The sequence below is a fragment of the Lagenorhynchus albirostris genome, chromosome 1, assembly GCF_949774975.1.
Source record: "Lagenorhynchus albirostris chromosome 1, mLagAlb1.1, whole genome shotgun sequence".
Lineage (NCBI taxonomy): Eukaryota > Metazoa > Chordata > Mammalia > Artiodactyla > Delphinidae > Lagenorhynchus > Lagenorhynchus albirostris.
Window position 1 is genome coordinate 66687452 of NC_083095.1, and position 20636 is coordinate 66708087.

Below are 20636 nucleotides of genomic sequence, written 5' to 3' on the forward strand. Positions count from 1 at the left end.
CTCTATGCCTACCGTCTGGAGGGTTTTTATCATACATGGGTGTTGAAAGCTTTTTCTGCATCTATTGAGATGATCATATGATTTTACTCCTTCGATTTGTTAATATGGTGTATCACATTGATTGATTTCTGTATATTGAAGAATCCTTGCATTCCTGGGATAAACCCCACTTGATCATAGTGTACAATCCTTTTAATGTGCTGCTGGATTCTGTTTGCTAGTATTTTATTGAGGACTTTTGCATCTATGTTCATCAGTGTTATTGGCCTGTAGTTTTCTTTCTTTGTGACATCTTTGTTTGGTTTTCGTATCAGGGTGATGGTGGCCTTGTAGAATGAGTTTGGGAGTGTTCCTCCCTCTGCTATATTGTGGAAGAGTTTAAGAAGGATAGGTATTAGCTCTTCTTTAAATATTTGATAGTATTTGCCTGTGAAGCCATCTGGTCCTGGACTTTTGTTTGTTGGAAGATTTTTAATCACAGTCGCAATTTCAGTGCTTGTGATTGGTCTGTTTATATTTTCTATTTCTTCCTGGTTCAGTCTCGGAAGGTTTTGCTTTTCTAAGAATTTGTCCATTTCTAACAGGTTGTCATTTTATTGGCATATAGTTGCTTGTAGTAACATCTCATGATCCTTTGTATTTCTGCAGTGTCAGTTGTTACTTCTCCTTTTTCATTTCTAATTCTGTTGATTTAAGTCTTCTCCCTTTTTTCTTGATGAATCTTGCTGATGGTTTATCAATTTTGTTTATCTTCTCAAAAAACCAGCTATAGTTTTATTGATCTTTGCTATCATTTTTTTCACTTCTTTTTCATTTATTTCTCATCTGATCTTTATGGTTTCTTTCCTTCTGCTAACTGTGGAGTTTTTTGGTTCTTTCTCTAACTGCTTTAGGTGTAAGGTTAGGTTGTTTATTTGAGATTTTTCTTGGTTCTTGAGGTAGGATTGTATTGCTATAATCTTCCCTCTTATAACTGCTTTTACTGCATCCCATAGGTTTTGGGTCGTCATGTGTTCATTGTTACTTGTTTCTAAGTATTTTTTAATTTCCTTTTTGATTTCTTCAGTGATCTCTTGTTTATTTAGTAGTGTATTGTTTAGCCTTCATGTGTTTGTACTTTTTACACTTTTTTCCTGTAATTGATATCTAGTTTCATAGCATTGTGGTCGGAAAAGATACTTGATACGAATTCAATTTTCTTAAACAAAGGCTTATGTTTGACCCAAGATATGATCTATTCTGGAGAATGTTCCAAGAGCACTTGAGAAGAAAGTGTATTCTGTTGTTTTTGGATGGAAAGTCCTGTAAATATCAATTAAGTCCATTTTGTTTAATGTACCACTTAAAGCTTGTGTTTTCTCATTTATTTTCACTTCAGTTGATCTGTCCATTGGTGAAAGTGGGGTGTTAAAGTCCCCTACTATGATTGTGTTACTGTCGATTTCCCCTTTTATGGCTGTTAGCATTTGCCTTATGTATTGAGGTGTTCCTATGTTGGGTGCATAAATATTTACAATTGTTATATCTTCTTCATGGATTGATCCCTTGATCATTATGTAGTGTCCTCCTTTGTCTCTTGTACTAGTCTTTATTTTAACGTCTATTTTGTCTGATATGAGAATTGCTACCCCAGCTTTCTTTTGATTTCCATTTGTATGGAATCTCTTTTCCATCCCCTCACTTTCAGTCTGGATGTGTCCCTTGATCTGAAGTGTATTTCTTGTATACAACATATATACAGGTCTTTTTTTTGTATCCATTCAGCCAGTCTATGTCTTTTGGTGGGAGCATTTAATCCATTTACATTTAAGGTAATTATCAATATGTATGTTCCTATTACCATTTTCTTGTTTTGGGTTTGTTATTGTAGGCCTTTTTCTTCTCTTGTGTTTCCTGCCTAGAGAAATTTCTTTAGCATTTGTTGTACAGCTGGTTTGGTAGTACTAAATTCTATTAGCTTTTGCTTGTCTGTAAAGGTTTTAATTTCTCCGTTGAATCTGAATGAGATCCTTGCTGGGTAGAGTAATCTTGGTTGTAGGTTCTTCCATTTCATCATTTTAAATATGTCCTGCCACTCCCTTCTACCTTGCAGAGTTTTTGCTGAAAGATCAGCTGTTAACCTTATAGGGATTCCGTTGTATGTTATTTGTTCTTTTCCCTTGCTGCTTTGAATATTTTTTCTTTGTATTTAATTTTTGATAGTTTGTGTCTTTGCGTGTTTCTCCTTGGATTTATCCTGTATGGGACTCTCTGTGCTTCCTGGACTTGATTGACTGTTTCCTTTCCCATATTAGGGAAGTTTTCAACTATAATCTATTCAAATATTTTCTCAGATCCTTTCTTTTTCTCTTCTTCTTCTGGGACCCCTATTATTCTAATGTTGGTGCATTTAATGTTGTCCCAGTGGTCTCTGAGACTGTCCTCAATTCTTTTCATTCTTTTTTCTTTATTCTGCTCTGCGGTCATTATTTCCACTATTTTATCTTCCAGGTCACTTCTTCTGCCTCAGTTATACTGCTATTGATTCCTTCTAAAGAACTTTTAGTTTCATTTATTGTGTTGTTCACCATTGTTTGTTTGCTCTTTAGTTCTTCTAGGCCCTTGTTAAATATTTCTTGTACTTCCTCCATTCTATTTCCAAGATTTTGGACCATCTTTTTACTATCATTCCTCTGAATTCTTTTTCAGGTACACTGCCTATTTCCTCTTCATTTGTTTGGTTATGTGTGTTTTTACCTTGTTCCTTCAACTGCTGTGTAATTCTCTGCCTTCTCATTTTGCTTAACTTACTGTGTTTGGGGTCTCCTTTTCGCAGACTGCAGGTCTGTAGTTCCCATTGTTTTTGGTGCCTGCCCCAGTGGGTAAGGTTGGTTCAGTGGCTTGTGTAGGCTTCCTGGTGGAGGGGACTGGTGCCTGTGTTCTGGTAAATGGGGCTGGATCTTGTATTTCTGGTGGAAAGGACCACATCTGGTGGTGTGTTTTGTGGTGTCTGTGAACTCGTTAAGATTTTAGGCAGACTCTGCTAATGGGTGGGGTTGTGTTCCTGTCTTGCTAGTTGTTTGGCATGGGGCATCCAGCACTGGAGCCTGCTGGTCATTGAGTGGAGCTGGGTCTTAGTGTTGAGATGGAGATCTCTGGGAGAGCTCTCACTGATTGATATTATCTGGGGCCAGGAGGTCTCTGGTGGTCCAATGTCCTGCACTCAGGTTTCCCACCTCCGAGGCTCAGGCCTGACACCTGCCCGGAGCACCAAGACCTTGTCAGCCACACGGCTGATCCAGAGAACTTCCAGGAGCGGAACCTGCAGCTTGTTCAGTCCACAAAGATCTTCCTGCGAATCAACAACACCCGCTTCGGCAAGTTCAAGTTCAAGAGCCACTCAGAGGAGTTCAGACTGGGCATGATCTCCTCAGCCCAGTATTCCAAGAACTACCTGTACCTGCCTGCTGGGGAGAATTTGCAGAACATCTTTGACGAGCTGCCATTGCTCATGCACCTGGATTTTGGTGGCTTTGAGCAGCCTGCCTGCATCACCACCAGGAAAAACAAGAAGAGTGTGTGGCAGTCCAGTAGCCGCCAGGCGTCCTGGACTTCAGGACCCACCGGCCAGCAGGTGCGCTCTAGCAGCAAAGTCAGCAGCCACCGGGGCTGCACGCGGCCACCACCAGTAGTCTCAAGTATCTCTCCCCACCGTGGGCAGGGGCTGCCACATCCATGAGCCTCCTGTCTCTGGGCTACCAGGCAGCCAGGTGAGGCCCTGGGGAGGCCACCCTCTCAGGCTCTTTGCTGCCAGCCACCGTAGTGACCATTCTTAATATTTAAAAATACAAAAGTCCCAAAACTACTTAAAAAAAAGAAGCAGACTATATAGAACACTTACTACAAAAAGGATGAATTATTTTCCTATGTTACTTCACTTTACCCCCATTTCACACTTTACAATTTGCCTCAACAAAGAAAAAGCCTCAGACTTCAGAAAGGTTATAAATCTATCTAAAACATCAAAAATACACATAAGTATTAGTGACAATATTTCCAAACAATGTGTATATATTATCAAATACTTAATTTCTAAACCTTCTGATAATTGTCAGTGATATCTCTTGGTTATTTATTACCAATAAACAACTGATTTAAAAAGACATTTAAAACTTCCATTATTTTCCCCAAAGTCCTCATATGTATATAAGAGAGATTTACAACTATTTCTCCATTGGGATCTAGGAAAATCCTTAGAAACAGATTCAACATAAAAGCTAATAGTAACATTAAAATCCATAGCATAAAAAACATATCCACTACCATACTGAAGTATTGTGCATTTGATGTAAACTAATGTTTACAGCTCTCAACTTTAACATTAACTAATTAGCAGGATATCAAATTTTCCCATGGTTGTATTTATCAAAAAGCCAAATTTTCCCAATATATATTCTTATTCAGCATTTACTCAATAAATTACTACTGAGTGCCTGCCACATATCAAGCACTATGCTATAAGTGCTGGAGAGCTATGCACTAAATAGCCATGTTTTACCTAAACAATACTTAAGCACTACTTCTTTTCTAGAACACAGACATACATCACCACCTTTTCAAACTGTCTATGTTTTGTAAACATGTTTATTCTGGAAATACTTTGAAAAATTTAGTTCATGAATCAGATCTCTAAAGGTAAATTTATATGTTTTTTAATTTAAAAAATTTAATGTTTTTTAAGAGATAAAAATGTTTGCCTGTCATGGAGTGTGTTTTTTTGTATGGCAATAACAAAACATCAAAGATAGCATAAATTAATTTAAACTTTAAGACTTACCTGAAATAGCGGGGCAGAGTCAAGATGGCGGCACGGGAAGATGTGGAGCTCACATCTCCCCACAACTAGGGCACCTGTGGACGCTGGTGGGGACCTTGATGCCCAAGGAGATGGGGAGGAACCACTGAGTGACCAGGTAGGACGTGGGGGGAGTGAAGGAAGAGGAGAAGTGAAGGCCAGACAGGACCCACGCCTCTGAGGGGTGGCTGGGAGGGGGGAGGGGTTCCCACACGGGACCCCCTGGGGAACCTGGGGAGCTTGTAGGATCAGGGGGGAGTGCGTCTAGCATTTCCCCTGCCCACTCAGGCCTCTGGAAGCCTGCTGGGCTCCTGGGCCTGGTCCTTCATTCTGCAAGGGCCCCTCCAGCTGTGGGGGTCCAGGTCTGGTCCTCTGCCTCCTGGGGCCTCCTCTGGCCACGTGGCTCCAAGAGGCATGGGGGAGTGTGTGGAGAAGAAGAAACGCCAATGGGAAGGGGTCCTTCGGGATCGGAGGATCGGGGGGAACGCGCCTAGAGTTTCCCTCGCCCACTGGGGCCTAGTGAACCTGCTGGAGTCCTGGACCTGGTCCTCCGACCTCCAAGGCAAGAGGCACTCCTGGGCCCCTCCTGCTGCATTGAGCCTAAGCCCCACCCCTTACGCCACCCCCAGGGTCTTTTCCAGTCCCATGGGTCCTAAGCACAGGCTCTGCATACTATCTAACCCCCACCCCCTGCCTAAGCCCCGCCCCTCACAGCCAAGGTCTTTTCTGGCTTTTTTTTTTCTCCCCTCTTTTTTTACTACTGTGGTTCTGTTTTACCTTCTGCTTGTTGTTTCAACTATATTTTTATTTTTTATTCTTTCTAACATATGTTAGTTTTCTAATCTTATGTTTTACTCTTTGTTATTGTTCTGCTCCTTTTCTTTTTTTCCGCCCTGCACAGCTTGCAGGATCTTGGTTTGTGAGCCCGGGGTTGGGCCAGAGCTCCTGCGGTAGGAGCTCTGAGCCCAAACCACTGGATTAACAGACAATCTCAGACCCCAGGGAATATTAATTCGAGTGAGGTCTTCCAGAGGTCCTCATCTCAGCACCAAGACCTAGCTCTAACCAACAGCCTACAAATTCCACTGCTGGAAGCCTCAGGCCAAACAACCAGTAAGACCGGAACACTATCCCACCCATCAAAAAAAAGTGGGGGGGGGGAGGGTGACAAAAAAATATGTCACAGATGAAGGAGCACGGTAAAAACCTACAGGACCAAATAAATGAAGAGGAAATAGGTGACGTATCTGAAAAATAATTCAGAGTAATGATAGTAAAGATGATCCAGAATCTCAGAAATAGAATGGAGGCACAGATGGAGAAAATACACGAAATGTTTATCAAAGATCTAGAAAAACTAAAGAACAAATAAACAGCGATGAACAACAAAATAACTGAAATAAAAAATACACTAGAAGGAATTAATAACAGAATAGCTGAGGCAGAAGAACAAATAAGTGAGCTGGAAGACAACAGGGGAAATAACTGCCAAAGAGCAGAATAAAGGGAAAAGAATGAAAAGAATTGAAGACAATCTCAGAGACCTCTGGGCAAACACTAAACACACCAACATTCAAATTATAGGGGTTCCAAAAGAAGAAGAGAAAAAGAAAGGGTCTGAGAAAATATTTGCAGAGATTATAGTTGAAAACTTCCCTAATATGGGAAAGGAAATAGTCACCCAAGTCCAGGAAGTGCAGAGAGTCCCATACAGGATAAACCCTAGGAGGAACACAACAAGACACACATTAATCAAACTAACAAAAATTAAATTCAAAGAAAAAAGCAGCAACGGAAAAGCAAAAACAACATACAAAAAAATCCTCATGATGTTATCAGCTGATTCTTCAGCAGAAACTCTGCAGGCCAGAAGGGAGTGGCAGGATGTACTTAAAGTGATGAAAGAGAAAATCCTACAACCGAGATTACTCTATCAACCAAGGATCTCATTCAGATTCACAGAGAAATCAAAAGCTTTACAGACAAGCAAAAGCTAAGAGAATTAAACACCACCAAACCAGGTTAACAACAAATGCTAAAGGAACTTCTCTAGGCGGGAAACAAAGAGAAGAAAAAGACCCATGAAAACAAACCCAAAACAATTTAAAAAATGGTAATAAAAACACACATATTGATAATAACCTTGAATGTAAACGGATTAACTGCTCCAAACAAAAGACACAGGCTGGCTGAATGGATACAAAAACAAGACCTGTATATGTGCTGTCAACAAGAGACCCACTTCAGACCTAGGGACACATACAGACTTAAAATGAAGCGATGGAAAAAGATATTCCTTGCAAATGGAAATCAAAAGAAAGCTGGAGTAGCAATACTCTTATCAGATAAAATAGACTTTAAAATAAAGACTGTTACAAGAGATAAGGAAGGACAATACATAATGATCAAGGGATAAATCCAAGAAGAATATATAACAATTATAAATATATATGTGCCCAACATAGGAGCACCTCAATACATAAGGCAAATGCTAACAGCCATAAAAGGGGAAATCGACAGTAACACGATCATAGTAGGGGACTTTACACCCCACTTTTACCAATGGACAGATCATCCAAAATGAAAATAAATAAGGAAACAAGCTTTAAATGATACATTAAATAAGATGGACTTAACTGTTATTTATAGGACTGTCCACCCAAAAGTGGCCAAATATACTTCTTCTCAAGTGCACACAGAACACTCTACAGGATAGATCAAATCTGGGCTCACAAATCAAGCCTTGGAAAATTTAAGAAAATTGAAATTGAATCAAGCATCTTTTCTGAACACAATGCTATGAGACTGGTAATTAATTACAGAAAAAAAACTGTAAAAAACACATATACATGGAGACTAAACAGTGTGCTACTAAATAACCAAGAGATCACTGAAGAAATCAAATAAATAAAAAATTACATAGAAATGGGGAATTCCCTGGTGGTGCAGTGGTTGAGAGTCCGCCTGCCGATGCAGGGGACACGGGTTCGTGCCCCGGTCTGGGAAGATCCTACATGCCGCGGAGCAGCTGGGCCCGTGAGCCATAGCCGCTGAGCCTGCGCTCCGCAACGGGAGAGGCCACAACAGTGAGAGGCCCGCGTACCGCAAAAAAAAAAAAAAAAAAAAGAAATGAACGACCACGACAACCCAAAACGTATGGGACGCAGCAAAAGCAGTTCAATGAGGGAAGTTTATAGCAATTCATTCTCACTTCAACAAACAAGAAACATGTCAAATAAACAATCTAACCTTACACCTAAAGCAACTAGAGAAATAGGAACAAAGAAAACCCAAAGTCAGTAGAAGGAAAGAAATCATAAAGATCAGAGCAGAAATAAATAAAACAGAAATGAAGAAACAATAGAATAGATCAATAAAACTAAAAGCTGGTTCTTTGAGAAGATAAACAAAATTGATAAACATTTAGCCAGACTCAACAAGAAAAAAAGGGAGAGGATGCAAATCAATAAAATTAGAAATGAAAAAGAATTCATAACAGACACTGCAGAAATACAAAAGATTATAAGAGACTACTACAAACAACTATATGCCAATAAAATGAACAACCACAAAGAAAGGGACAAATTCTTGGAAAGATACAATTTTCCAAGACTGAGCCAAGAAGAATTAGAAAATATAAACAGACTTATCAAAAGTAATGAAATTGAAACCGTAATTAAAAATCTTCCAACAAACAAAGGTCCAGGACCAGATGGCTTCACAAGCTAATTCTATCAAACATTTAGAGAAGAGCTAACACCCATCTTTCTCAAACTCTTCCAAAAAACTGCAGAGGGAGTAATACCCCCAAATTCATTCTATGAAGCCACCATCACCCTGATACTAAAACCAGACAAAGATATCACAAAAAAAGAAAGTTACAGACCAATATCACTGATGAACATAGAAGCAAAAATCCTCAATACTACCAAACAGAATCCAGCAACACATAAGAATGATCACACAGCATGATCAAGTGGATTTATCCCAGGAATGCAAGGATTCTTCAGTATATGCAAATCAATCAGCGTGATACACCATATTAACAAATTAAGGAATAAAAACCATATGATCATCTCAATAGATGCAGAAAAACCATTTGACAAAATTCAACACCGGTTTATGATAAAAAATCTCCAGAAAATGGGCACAGAGGGAACCTACCTAAAAATAATAAAAGCCATATATGACAAACACACAGCAAACATCATACTAAATGGTGAAAAACTGAAAGCATTTCCACTAAGATAGGAACAAGACAAGGATGTCCATTCTCACCACTCTTATTCAACACAGTTTTGGAAGTCCTAGCCACGGCAATCAGAGAAGAAAAAGAAATAAAAGGAATACAAATTGGAAAAGAAGAAGTAAAACTATCACTGTTGGCAGATGACATGATACTATACACAGATAATCCTAAAGATGCCACTAGAAAACTACTAGAACTAATCATTGAATTTCGTAAGGTTGCAGGATACAAAATTAATGCATAGAAATCTGGCATTCCTATACACTAATGATGAAAAATCAGAAAGAAAAATTAAGGAAACGTTTCCATTTACCACTGCAACAAAAAGAATAAAATACCTAGGAATAAACCTACCTAAGGAGGTGAAAGACTTGTAATCAGAAAACTATAAAACACTTATGAAAGAAATCAAAGATGACATAAACACACTGAGAAATATACCATGTTCTTGGATTCGAAGAATCAATATTGTGAAAATGACTATACTACCCAAAGCAATGTACAGATTCAGTGCAATCCCTATCAAACAAACAATGGCATTCTTCACAGAATTAGAACAAAAAATTTTACAATTTGTATGGAAACCCAAAAGACCCCGAAAAGCCAAAGCAATCTTGAGAAAGATAAACGGAGCTGGAGGAATCAGGCTCCCCAACTTCAAATTATACTACAAAGCCACAGTAATCAAAATAGTATGGTACTGGCAGAAAAACAGAAATATAGATCAATGGAACAGGATAGAAAGCTTGGAGATCAACACATGCACATATGGTCACCTAATTTATGACAAAGGAGGCAAGAACATACAATGGAGAAAAGACAGCCTCTTCAATAAGTGGTGCTGGGAAAACTGGACAGCTACATGAAAAAGAATAAAATTAGAACACTCCCTGACACCATACACAAAAATAAACTCAAAATGGATTAAATACCCAAATATAAGACTGGACACTATAAAACTCTTGGAGGAAAACACAGGCAGAACACTCTATGAAATATATCACTGCAAGATCCTTTTTGAACCACCTCCTAGAGAAATGGAAATAAAAACAAAAATAAACAAATGGGACCTAATGAAACTTCAAAGCTTTTGCACAGCAAAGGAAACCATAAATAAGATGAAAAGACAACCCCTGGAATGGGAAAAAATATTTGCTAATGAAGCAACTGACAAAGGATTATCTCCAAAATATACAAGCAGCTCATGCAGCTCAGTATCAAAAAAACAAACATCCCAATTGAAAAATGTGCAGAAGACCTAAACAGACATTTCACCAGAGAAGATATACAGATTGCCAAAAAACACATGAAAGGATGCTCAACATCACTAATCATTAGAGAAATGCAAATCAAAACTACAATGAGGTATCACCTCACACCAGTCAGAATGGCCATCATTAAAAAATCTACAAATAAATGCTGGAGAGGGTGTGGAGAAAAGGGAACCCTCTTACACTGCACTGTTGGTGGGAATGTAAATTGACACAGCCACTATGGAGAAAAGTATGGAGGTTCCTTAAAAAAGTAAAAATAGAACTACCCTACGACCCAGCAATCCCACTACTGGGCATATACCCTGAGAAAACTATAATTCAAAAAGAGCCATGTACCACAATGTTCACTGAAGCTCTATTTACAAGAGCCAGGACATGGAAGAAACCTAAGTGTCCACCAACAGATGAATGGATAAAGAAGATGTGGCACATATATACAATGGAATATTACTCAGCCATAAAAGGAAATGAAATTGAGTTATTTGTAGTGAGGTGGATGGACCTAGAGTCTGTCATACAGAGTGAAGTCAGAAAGAGAAAAACAAATACTGTATGCTAAGACATATATATGGAATCTAAAAAAAAAATGGTTCTGAAGAACCTAGGGGCAGGACAGGAATAAAGATGCAGACGTAGAGAATGGACTTGAGGACACGGGGAGTGGGAAGGGTAAGCTGGGACGAAGTGAGAGAGTGGCATGGACATATATACAGTACCACAAGTAAAATGGATAGCTAGTGGGAAGCAGCCGCATAGCACAGGGTAATGAGCTCAGTGCTTTATGACCACCTAGAGGGGGTGGGATACGGAGGGTAGGAGGGAGACACAAAAGGAAGGAGATGTGGGGATATATGTATATGTATAGCTGATTCGCTTTGTTATAAAGCAGAAACTAACACACCATTGTAAAGCAATTACACTCCAATAAAGTTGTTAAAAAAAAAAAGCTCTTAGAGGAAAACATAGGAAAAACACTCTTGGACATAAACTACAGGAAGATCTTTTTTACCCACCTCCTAGAGTAATGAAAATAAAAACAAAAATAAACATATGGGACCTAAGGAAACTTAAAAGCTTTTGCTCAGCAAAGGAATCCATAAACAAGATGAAAAGACAACACTCAGTTTGGGAGAAAATATTTGCAAATGAATCAGTGGACAAAGGATTACTCTCCAAAGTATATAACAGCTCATGGAGCTCAATATCAAAAAAACAAACACCTCAGTTAAAAAATGGGCCAAAGACCTAAATTTCACCAATAAGATGCTCAACATCACTATTTATTAGACAAATGCAAATCAAAACTACAATGAGGTATCACCTCACACCAGTCAGAACGGCCATGATCAAAAAATCTACAAACAATAAATGCTGGAGAGGGTGTGGAGAAAAGGGAACCCTCTTGCACTGCTGGTGGGAATGTAAATTGATCCAGCCACTAGGGAGAACAATATGGAGGTTTCTTAAAAAACTAAAAATAGAACTACCATATGACCCAGCAATCCCCTGCTGGGCATATACCCTGAGAAAACCACATCAAAAAGAGTCATGTACCACAATGTTCACTGCAGCACTATTTACAATAGCCAGGACATGGAAGCAACCTAAGTGTCCATTGACAGATGAATGGATAAGGAAGATGTGGCACATATATACAATGGAATATTACTCAGCCATAAAAAGGAATGAAATTGGATCTTTTGTAGAGATGTGGATGGACCTAGAGTCTGTCATACAGAGTGAAGTAAACCAGAAAGAGAAAAACAAATATCATATATGAATGCATATACATGGAATCTAGAAAAATGGTACAGATGAATCTATTTGTAGGGCAGGAATAGAGATGCAGACGTAGAGAACGGACATGTGGACACGGGGGTAAGGGGAGGGTGGGACGAACTGGGAGATTAGGTTTGACATAAATACACTACCATGTGTAAAATAGATAGCTAGTGGAAACCTTATATAGCACAGGGAGCTCAGTTTGGTGGTCTGTGATGACCTAGATGGGTGGGATGGGGGGGTGGGAGTTCCAATAGGGAGGGGATATGGGTGTGCATATAGCTGATTCATTTCATTGTACAGCAGAAACTAACACAACATTGTGAAACAATTTTACTACAAAAAAAAAAAAAAGAGTTACCTGAAATAGGAATATTCTGTGAGACTGATAACTGCACATCTCCAGTTCCTGGTGGCATGTCAACAACTAAATAGTCCAGTTGACCCCAATCTACCTAAAAACCAAGATGACACAAATAACATCACTGTATAAACAAATGTGGTGAATAGTGATATAAACAAAAATAAATGAATTAATAACAAAGCTAAAATAATAGCTTTCACTTGAACCATTAGTAAATGCCAGGGTCTGTGCTGAGGGCTGATAAATGGATGAAGAAGAAACAATCTTTGCCTCTAGCAGAACTTTTCTGACCAATAAGGTTAAATTTTCAAATGACACCACAAAACACACACATACCATAATGGCGAACCCCTTGCACAATGGACTTCTATTCAGGACCACTCATTTATTTTCACTGAAAATAGCCCGTATTTTACCTAAGGAGGTCTTAGCTTTTTGTCCTTTGTGGGTTTTGGTACAGTGTTTCCTATAGCAGATCTTAATATAATTGTTTTAAGTTTATTATTTTTCCTTCATAAAACACACTAATAATGAAAAACAAAACTTAATAAGAGAATTTTAGAAATATACCTAGAGTTCCAAATTAACATTTTGATTATTTCTTTTCAGGCACTTTTCTAAGTATCCATATCTAGGAAATTCAGCTGTTTAACCAAGTCCTTAATGCTCAGCCTCAATTAGATAGGGCTCAAGGGTACCTCAGGCTCTTTTCTCCTCAAGTGGTTCTTCCTTCTGAGTCCCCAGTTTCAGTGAAAGGCCCTAGGATCCCCTTAGTTACCTAAGGCAAAGGCTTGGGATAATACTTAACTGTTCCCTTTCCCTTGCTATCCCCAGTTACTGATTATGCCTTCTAAAAATCTCTCAAATGTATCCATGTCTCTCTTTCTGCATGGCCGAGAACCAAACATAGGCCACAGGCATCTATCACTAAAGTCTCCCAACCAATCTCTCTGGTCTAGCACTGCCCATACAGTGTGTTCCTAACACCAGTGAAAATTGGTTTGATAGTGCCACTTTTTTGCTTAAAACTCTTCTATTGCTTTTAGGATAAAATCTAAGTTTTAGCTTCAGAACCTCTGCCTGGTCTTCTTCACTTGCTAATTCCTCCTCATTCTTTAGATCGTAGCTTGAAATTTACTTCCCATAACTTCCATTAAAGATTAGATATGGTGTTCTTACTATGTAGGAACAATTCTTCTAATCATTTGTTCATTCATTCATTCATTCATTCACCCAACAAATGTTTATTGAGTACCTCCTATATATTAGGCATTGAGCTAGGTATTGATAATTAAATGGTATCATGGTCCCTAGCCTCACAGAATTTACAATACAGAGGGAGACAGATATTAAGCACATAATGATATAACCTGTGCAAAGAAGTTAGAGAAACCGAAAGATCAACATAGCTGAAGAGCAGTGCAGGGGGAAAGATGGCATTCATTTACTGTTATTTCAGTATCTGTCTTCTCATGAAACTGTAGATGACAGAATACGTAACAAAGAATGGATACATAGGAGAGGCTCAATAAGTTTTCTTTCAAGAAATGAATGAATAAATAAACACATGCAAAGATCCAAAAATTTTTAAATGTAAATCATACTGTGTATATAATCCCATATCCTGTTTCTTAAAACTTAATAATGTGAAATAAGCCTTTTCCATATAATCACATATTTTTAAAATTTAGATGATATTGGGTCAGATGGATTCATTCATGTATTAACACATTTATGCAACACATATTTACTGAGAATTGATGCCAGGCACTGTTCCAGGTGATGAAGATACAGCAGTGAAAAAAACAAAGTCCCAGCCACCAGGCAACTAATGTTTTAGTGAGGAAGACAGGTAGATAAACAGGCAGAAAGACAAGCAAATCAAAGACAAGTGCTACAAAGAAAACAAGTACCCCTTACTACACAAAATTACTTGGTCCTGATTTGGATATATCCAGATCAAATAGCAAGAGACAGTTTTAGGGACTTCCCTGGTGGTCCAGTGGTTAAGACTCCGTGCTTCCAGTGCAGGGGGCACAGGTTTGATCCCTGGTGGGGGAACTAAGATCTCACATGCCACACGGCATGGCCAAAAAATAAAATTAGAAAAAAAAGCGAGAGATAGTTTTAAAATCTTCAATTCCTGAATTTCAGAGGGCAAGTAGTAAGAGTTCAGACAGCTAAGGATTTATCAAAGAATTTCTTTGAGTCTCTTCAGTTCCCATGGTCCGATGGTGAGGAACACATGAAGAAGAGGGAAAAGGAATAGAGTGGTAGAAGATGCTACTTTTGACAGGGTGGTCAGAGCCTGGAGTGAAGTGAGAAAAATAACTGATGCAATTCTCAGAAAGCATTCCAGGCAGAAGCAGTAGCAAGTGCAAAGGACCTGAGATGCGGATATGCTTGGCGCATTCAAGGGGTAGCTAGGAAGGCAGTACAGCCTTTCTAAAATAGCACTCCCCCAACCATCAGTCTTTTTCCTTCTCTGAATGTGTCCTTCTTCAACACATTTATCAGTATATGTCATGATATACTGACATGTCTTTTAGGAATTCTATAATATTTCTCAAACACAAGTACTTGACACTGATTTAATGACACATTTTAAGAGAATGATGAAATGATGAACATGAAGTAGTTCGTTTTCAATATAGGGTTTCTTGGTTTGAAAAATAGTTACCCCTAAGTTACCCATGACCATCATCTATGAAACTATTTACAAAAAAGACAAAGGATACTTTTCATTTTATATCCTCTGCACTGAAATTCCTAGCACTGGCAGACTGACAAGTCTCTTTGTTTCAGAGGACATCAAATGACTGGTGCCAACAATTTATCATTGTTTTTCTTTGGCATTTAATCATATTTATCACATTGGCTCCAATTTCTTATTTCTTTAAAGAGAACTGCTATTATGGTTCCAAGGAACTAAAAATATATCGCTGTTAAGACAATTAATTTCAAATGACTCAAACTGAATTCAAACTTTCTGGGGGAAAAAAAAAAAACCTGGACCAACACCTTCATCTCACATAGTAGGCATTTCACAAAGGCTTGCAGACTTGAACAGAACTGAAGTCAGTATCTGAGTTCCAGTTTTAGAGCATTCACTAATATTAATATTGAAATATACTGGCTGCCAGGAAGTTCCAGTTCTCTTACAAAATAATCACCAAAGCATTGATTTTAGAATGATTTAGGGATTCTCTAGATTCTTCTCAGTGTTTGTTTAAGCATATAAATTATTTATTACTAAATATAGAGAAATAAGTACTAGCAAAACACCCAGGTATCTCAGTTAGTAAAACCAAGCGACTGATCCAGATTTTGTGTGGCCTGAACCATATACAATTTGGGTGGTCTTCTCTAAGAATTAGAATGCAGTTAGGAATGCAAAATTTGGTACAAAAGTAAATATTTATTTAGAATGTACAAGAAATCATCATAAAATGCTGGAGCCTTAGAGATTCAAGTTCCTTTCTCTGAGGTCTCTTGAACAACAGAAATGCTTACACAGAAATGCTTCCTGACTGCAACCGGCTTCCTCTCTCCACTGAGAACACTCTACAACTCCCAGCATCTCTTAGGAGCCCATGACAGTGTGGAACCCTGAACTTAAGCTTCATTAGCCTCAAGGTAACCCCACCTCTAGTAAAACCTGCTTGGCTCCCTCTCAGGCTCCAGACTCAAAGGATCCCAGCAGAACAGACTGAATCAGTCTAGAAGTGGAGTTACCAAGGTAGTTCAGAGATGCCCTGTGGATAAGGAGGCAGTGCTGCAGCAGAGAATTCAGCAGTGCAGCCAGGAAATCAAATATGTGCATTACATCTAAAGAGGGACATAAACAGCATAATGGGAGGGTAAAAAAATAAAATAAAATCCAGTGGTCAGGGCAATTGTGAAGGATGGGATGAGGTACAGATTAGGGGCAGCATTCAGACCTGAGTCTGCCAACAGAGGCTTTGTGCAAGATGCCTCTTTTACACAGTAGTACATAACCTTTATTCCCCTCTAAAGGGTTTGAGATACAGGACTTCTGGAATCAAATATTGATATAATGTAGTCACTGAGCTTTTGTCCAAAGCCATTCATATAACATTAGAACAGCTGTTTTTTCATGTGTCCTATAAATATGCATTTGTAATTGCTATAACAGCACAACCTATGGTATTGCTTTTTTTTTTTTTTTTTACTGCTCTTTCTCTTTGTTTATTAAGACAACCAACACTTGAAGTTTATGCTATCAGAAATAACTACTGGGATTTCCTTGGTTGCACAGTGGTTAAGAATCTGCCTGCCAATGCAGGGGAAATGGGTTTGAGCCCTGGTCCGGGAAGATCTCGCATGCCACGGAGCAACTAAGCCCGTAAGCCACAACTACTGCACCCCCATGCCACAACTACTGAAGCCCATGCACCTAGAGCCCATGCTCCGCAACAAGAGAAGCCTGTGCACCACAACAAAGAGTAGCCCCCGCTCGCCGCAACTAGAAAAAGCCCACGCACAGCAACAAAGACCCAATGCAGCCATAAATAAATAAATTTATTTAAAAAAATAATTACTAAATCTCTGTTAAATTATTTTTATTTCTTTCTTGTCAACCTTACACAGGGAAAATATTCCAAACTAACACTGACTGGGGTAATTTTAGGCCAACATGTCTTCTCCAAACAATACTTTGTATTTTATATTCAGAATAATGCCTGGTAATCTGAGGGTAACTCAAATAAAGGCAATTCCCTCTTTTCTGAGGAATGACTGGGAGATAAAAGTGTGTCTTATATTTGGACAGATAAGGCTATGAAGACATCAGGACAGCAGTTATGAAGAGTGTGGTGCTATGAATGGGTAAAGAAGGTGGACCACTTTCTTCCACGGATACTTCTATTAAGAAGCTGACCAAAGCAGCAGCTATCAGGCCTTGCATCAGAGGATGCCAGGAGCACAAGTGCAAAGTGGCTGAGTTGTAAGTGTTGAAAAGAAAGGGCCCATAGATGCATTCCATTTTTGGCTTCTCAGCTGGCGGGAGCAGTGTACCACAGTCAACCTCCAGGGTAGCAGACTCCATCATCAGCACTACACAGGCCACGCTTAAGTACCACAAGGTCAACATGTGCTTTTCCAAAGCAAAGGCAGAGTGTCCCAGCTATCCCAGGTCTGTCAGCAAGGCCAATGTGAGCCAGGTGAAAACAATATCAGCAGGGATGGGCCCTGGGCCCCTGTCGAATCAGGGAGGAAAATCACTGCCAAGGAAGAGAGGCAGAGCTATAAACTGCTAGAGCCAAAGTGGTGGCCAAGACTCCTGAGGGCAAGAAAAAGGTAACTTAAGAATGAAAAGAGGAATCACAAAGCAGGAGAAATGGGACAAAATCTAGACTGAGTAATTTAAAAGTGGGCTGTGTCCCGGCAGCCCATTCATATAATGCTTAGAATATTCCATCAGTGAGAGGGCAAATTCTTAAAGGAAGTTGGGCTGAGCCAGACACTGCCTCTTTCCTTCCTGTCTGCTCTTAATTAGTCACTGAAGAGTTGGTTTTGACTCTTATGCCTACTTGATTCATAATTAGTAGATCTCAAGGTAGTGTCCTGATGTCTGACTCTGTCTGTCTGGCCTGGTCTGTATCTGTTGCTACTTCTATCCTGTACCTAAGTCCTGCTACCTGTTCCTGACTTCCTGGTTCTCCAACCACTGTTAGGCATGTTTCAACCCTAACAGCAAATAGAACAGTGTACCTGTGCTTTGCTTAGAATCCCAGACATGAAACCATGCCACTACTGGCATAGGAGATGCAGCTAACCTTGTCTCAGGCCCGTGGACAAATATGTCAGGCAAATCATCAAGCTCCTAGGATTTTTGATTCAACTAATTTCCAAGGTTTGAATGGGTCTTCAAGCTCTAAGAATTCTATGGTAATTATTTTTATACAAAATTATCTCCCCAACTTCAGTGTAAGCTTCCTGACAGAAGAACCCATTCTTTATACATCTCCAGACTCCCTTTCCACAGCCAATCCCCTCTCTCATGAACCAGTGTTCAGTGTTCAATCAATAACCACTGACTGATTCTGAGTCAAGTTGCTCCTTACAATTTTTTTTTCTTTTTTTTTTAAACTTCTTTATTGGAGTATAAATGCTTTACAATAGTGTGTTAGTTTCTGCTTTATAACAAAGTGAATCAGCTATACGTATATATATCCCCATATCTCCTCCCTCTTGCGTCTCCCTCCCACTCTCCCTATCCCACCCATCTAGGTGGTCACAAAGCACCGAGCTGATCTTCCTGTGCTATGTGGTTGCTTCCCACTAGCTATCTATTTTACATTTGGTAGTATATATAAGTCCATGCCACTCTCTCACTTTGTCACAGCTTACCCTTCCCCCTCCCTGCATCCTCAAGTCCATTCTCTACATCTGCATCTTTATTCCTGTCCTGCCCCTAGGTTCTTCATAATCTTTTTTTTTTTTTAGATTCCATATATATGTCTTAGCATACGGTATTTTTTTCTCTTTATGACTCACTTCACTCTGTATGACAGACTCTAGGTCCATCCACCTCACTACAAATAACTCAATTTCATTTCCTCTTATGGCTGAGTAATATTCCATTGTATATATGTGCCACATCTTCTTTATCCTGTCGATGGACACTTTTATCTGTCAATGGACACTTAGGTTGCTTCTATGTCCTGGCTCTTGTAAACAGAGCTAAATGGAGCTGCAGTGAACATTATGGTACATGACTCTTTTTGAATTATGGTCTTCTCAGGGTATATGCCCAGTAGTGGGATTGCTGGGTCGTACAGTAGTTCTATTTTTAGTTTTTAAGGAACCTCCATACTTTTCTCCATAGTGGCTGTCACACTCCCACCAACAGTGCAATGTAAGAGGGTTCCCTTTTCTCCACACCCTCTCCAGCATTTATTGTTTATAGATTTTTTGATGGTGGCCATTCTAACTGGTGTGAGGTGAGACCTCATTGTAGTTTTGATTTGCATTTCTCTAATGATTAGTGGTGTTGAGAATTCTTTCATGTGTTTGTTGGCAATCTGTATATCTTCTTTGGAGAAATGTCTATTTAGGTCTTCTGCCCATTTGTGGATTGCTCCTTACAATTTTATTATACTACTAAAATTAAATTTTTTGCCATGTGAGGTACCTTTTATATAAAATATAAACCTAAAATAGAACACAAAATAGGATTAAGTCTGAACCATATTTTTTGCTCTGCCCAGTGATTTATTCATAAAATCATGCAATATTTTATTTCGGTTGCAAGAAGAAAACTGCTATAAAGGTGAAATTATTTAAATATAAATACCACAATAAAAATCTGAATAACAAAAAAATTTATACTTGAGTTGATGGCCTACTGGCTTGTGGAAATAAGTGACACAACAAAATATAATGAACTTATCCTTGAGACTATTTTGATAACAGCTGACCCAGTTATAAGATGAAAACACATTATTTAAGTTACAACAATGATCTAAAAGTTCTTCCCTAATATTTTCATTTTTTTTGGATGAAAGTTCTCTAATCAATTTTCAACTTTCTTCCATTCTGGGACTTCTCTGGTGGAGCAGTGGTTAAGAATCTGCCTGCCAATGCAGGGCTCGAGCCCTGTTCTGGGAAGATCCTACGTGCCCGTGGAGCAACTAAGCCCGTGCGCCACAACTACTGAGCTTGTGCTCTAGAGCCCACAAACCACAACTACTGAAGCCCACGCGCCTAGAGACTGCGAACAGCAACAAAGAGTAGCCCCCGCTTGCCGCGACTAGAGAAAGCCTGCGTGTGGCAATGAAGACCCAACACAGCCAAAAATAAATAAAAACAAATAAATAGATTTATAAAAAAAAAAAAAATTCTTCCTTTCCGTAGGAAAAGGGGGTGGGGGTGGAAAACTTCTTGACTAAATCCCTCCAAAGACACTACCAACCCATGTGATAGCAGTAATGTTTTGAGAAAGAAAGAGAAACTTTACTCTTTATCTTTCCCTTTATCATCATCTCACATTTCCTTAATTGTTCTAGCAGATATAGAGCAAGACTGACCCTGACAACCTGGAGATAGCATCAATTCACAGAGGACTTCTCACCCAAAAGTTGATATATGGGTCGATATATGGTACCTAGT

The 20636-nt window shown here is 39.0% G+C and overlaps 1 protein-coding gene across 1 annotated transcript in view; it reads right to left on the reverse strand.

Annotated features, from left to right (window-relative positions):
- Positions 1 to 20636, reverse strand: part of NUBPL (NUBP iron-sulfur cluster assembly factor, mitochondrial) — a 254330-nt gene that overhangs the window by 60115 nt on the left and 173579 nt on the right. The window contains exon 7 of the mRNA XM_060143898.1: positions 12501 to 12594. Within this exon, the coding sequence (XP_059999881.1) occupies positions 12501 to 12594 (94 nt within the window). The remainder of the gene's footprint in view (positions 1 to 12500; positions 12595 to 20636) is intronic.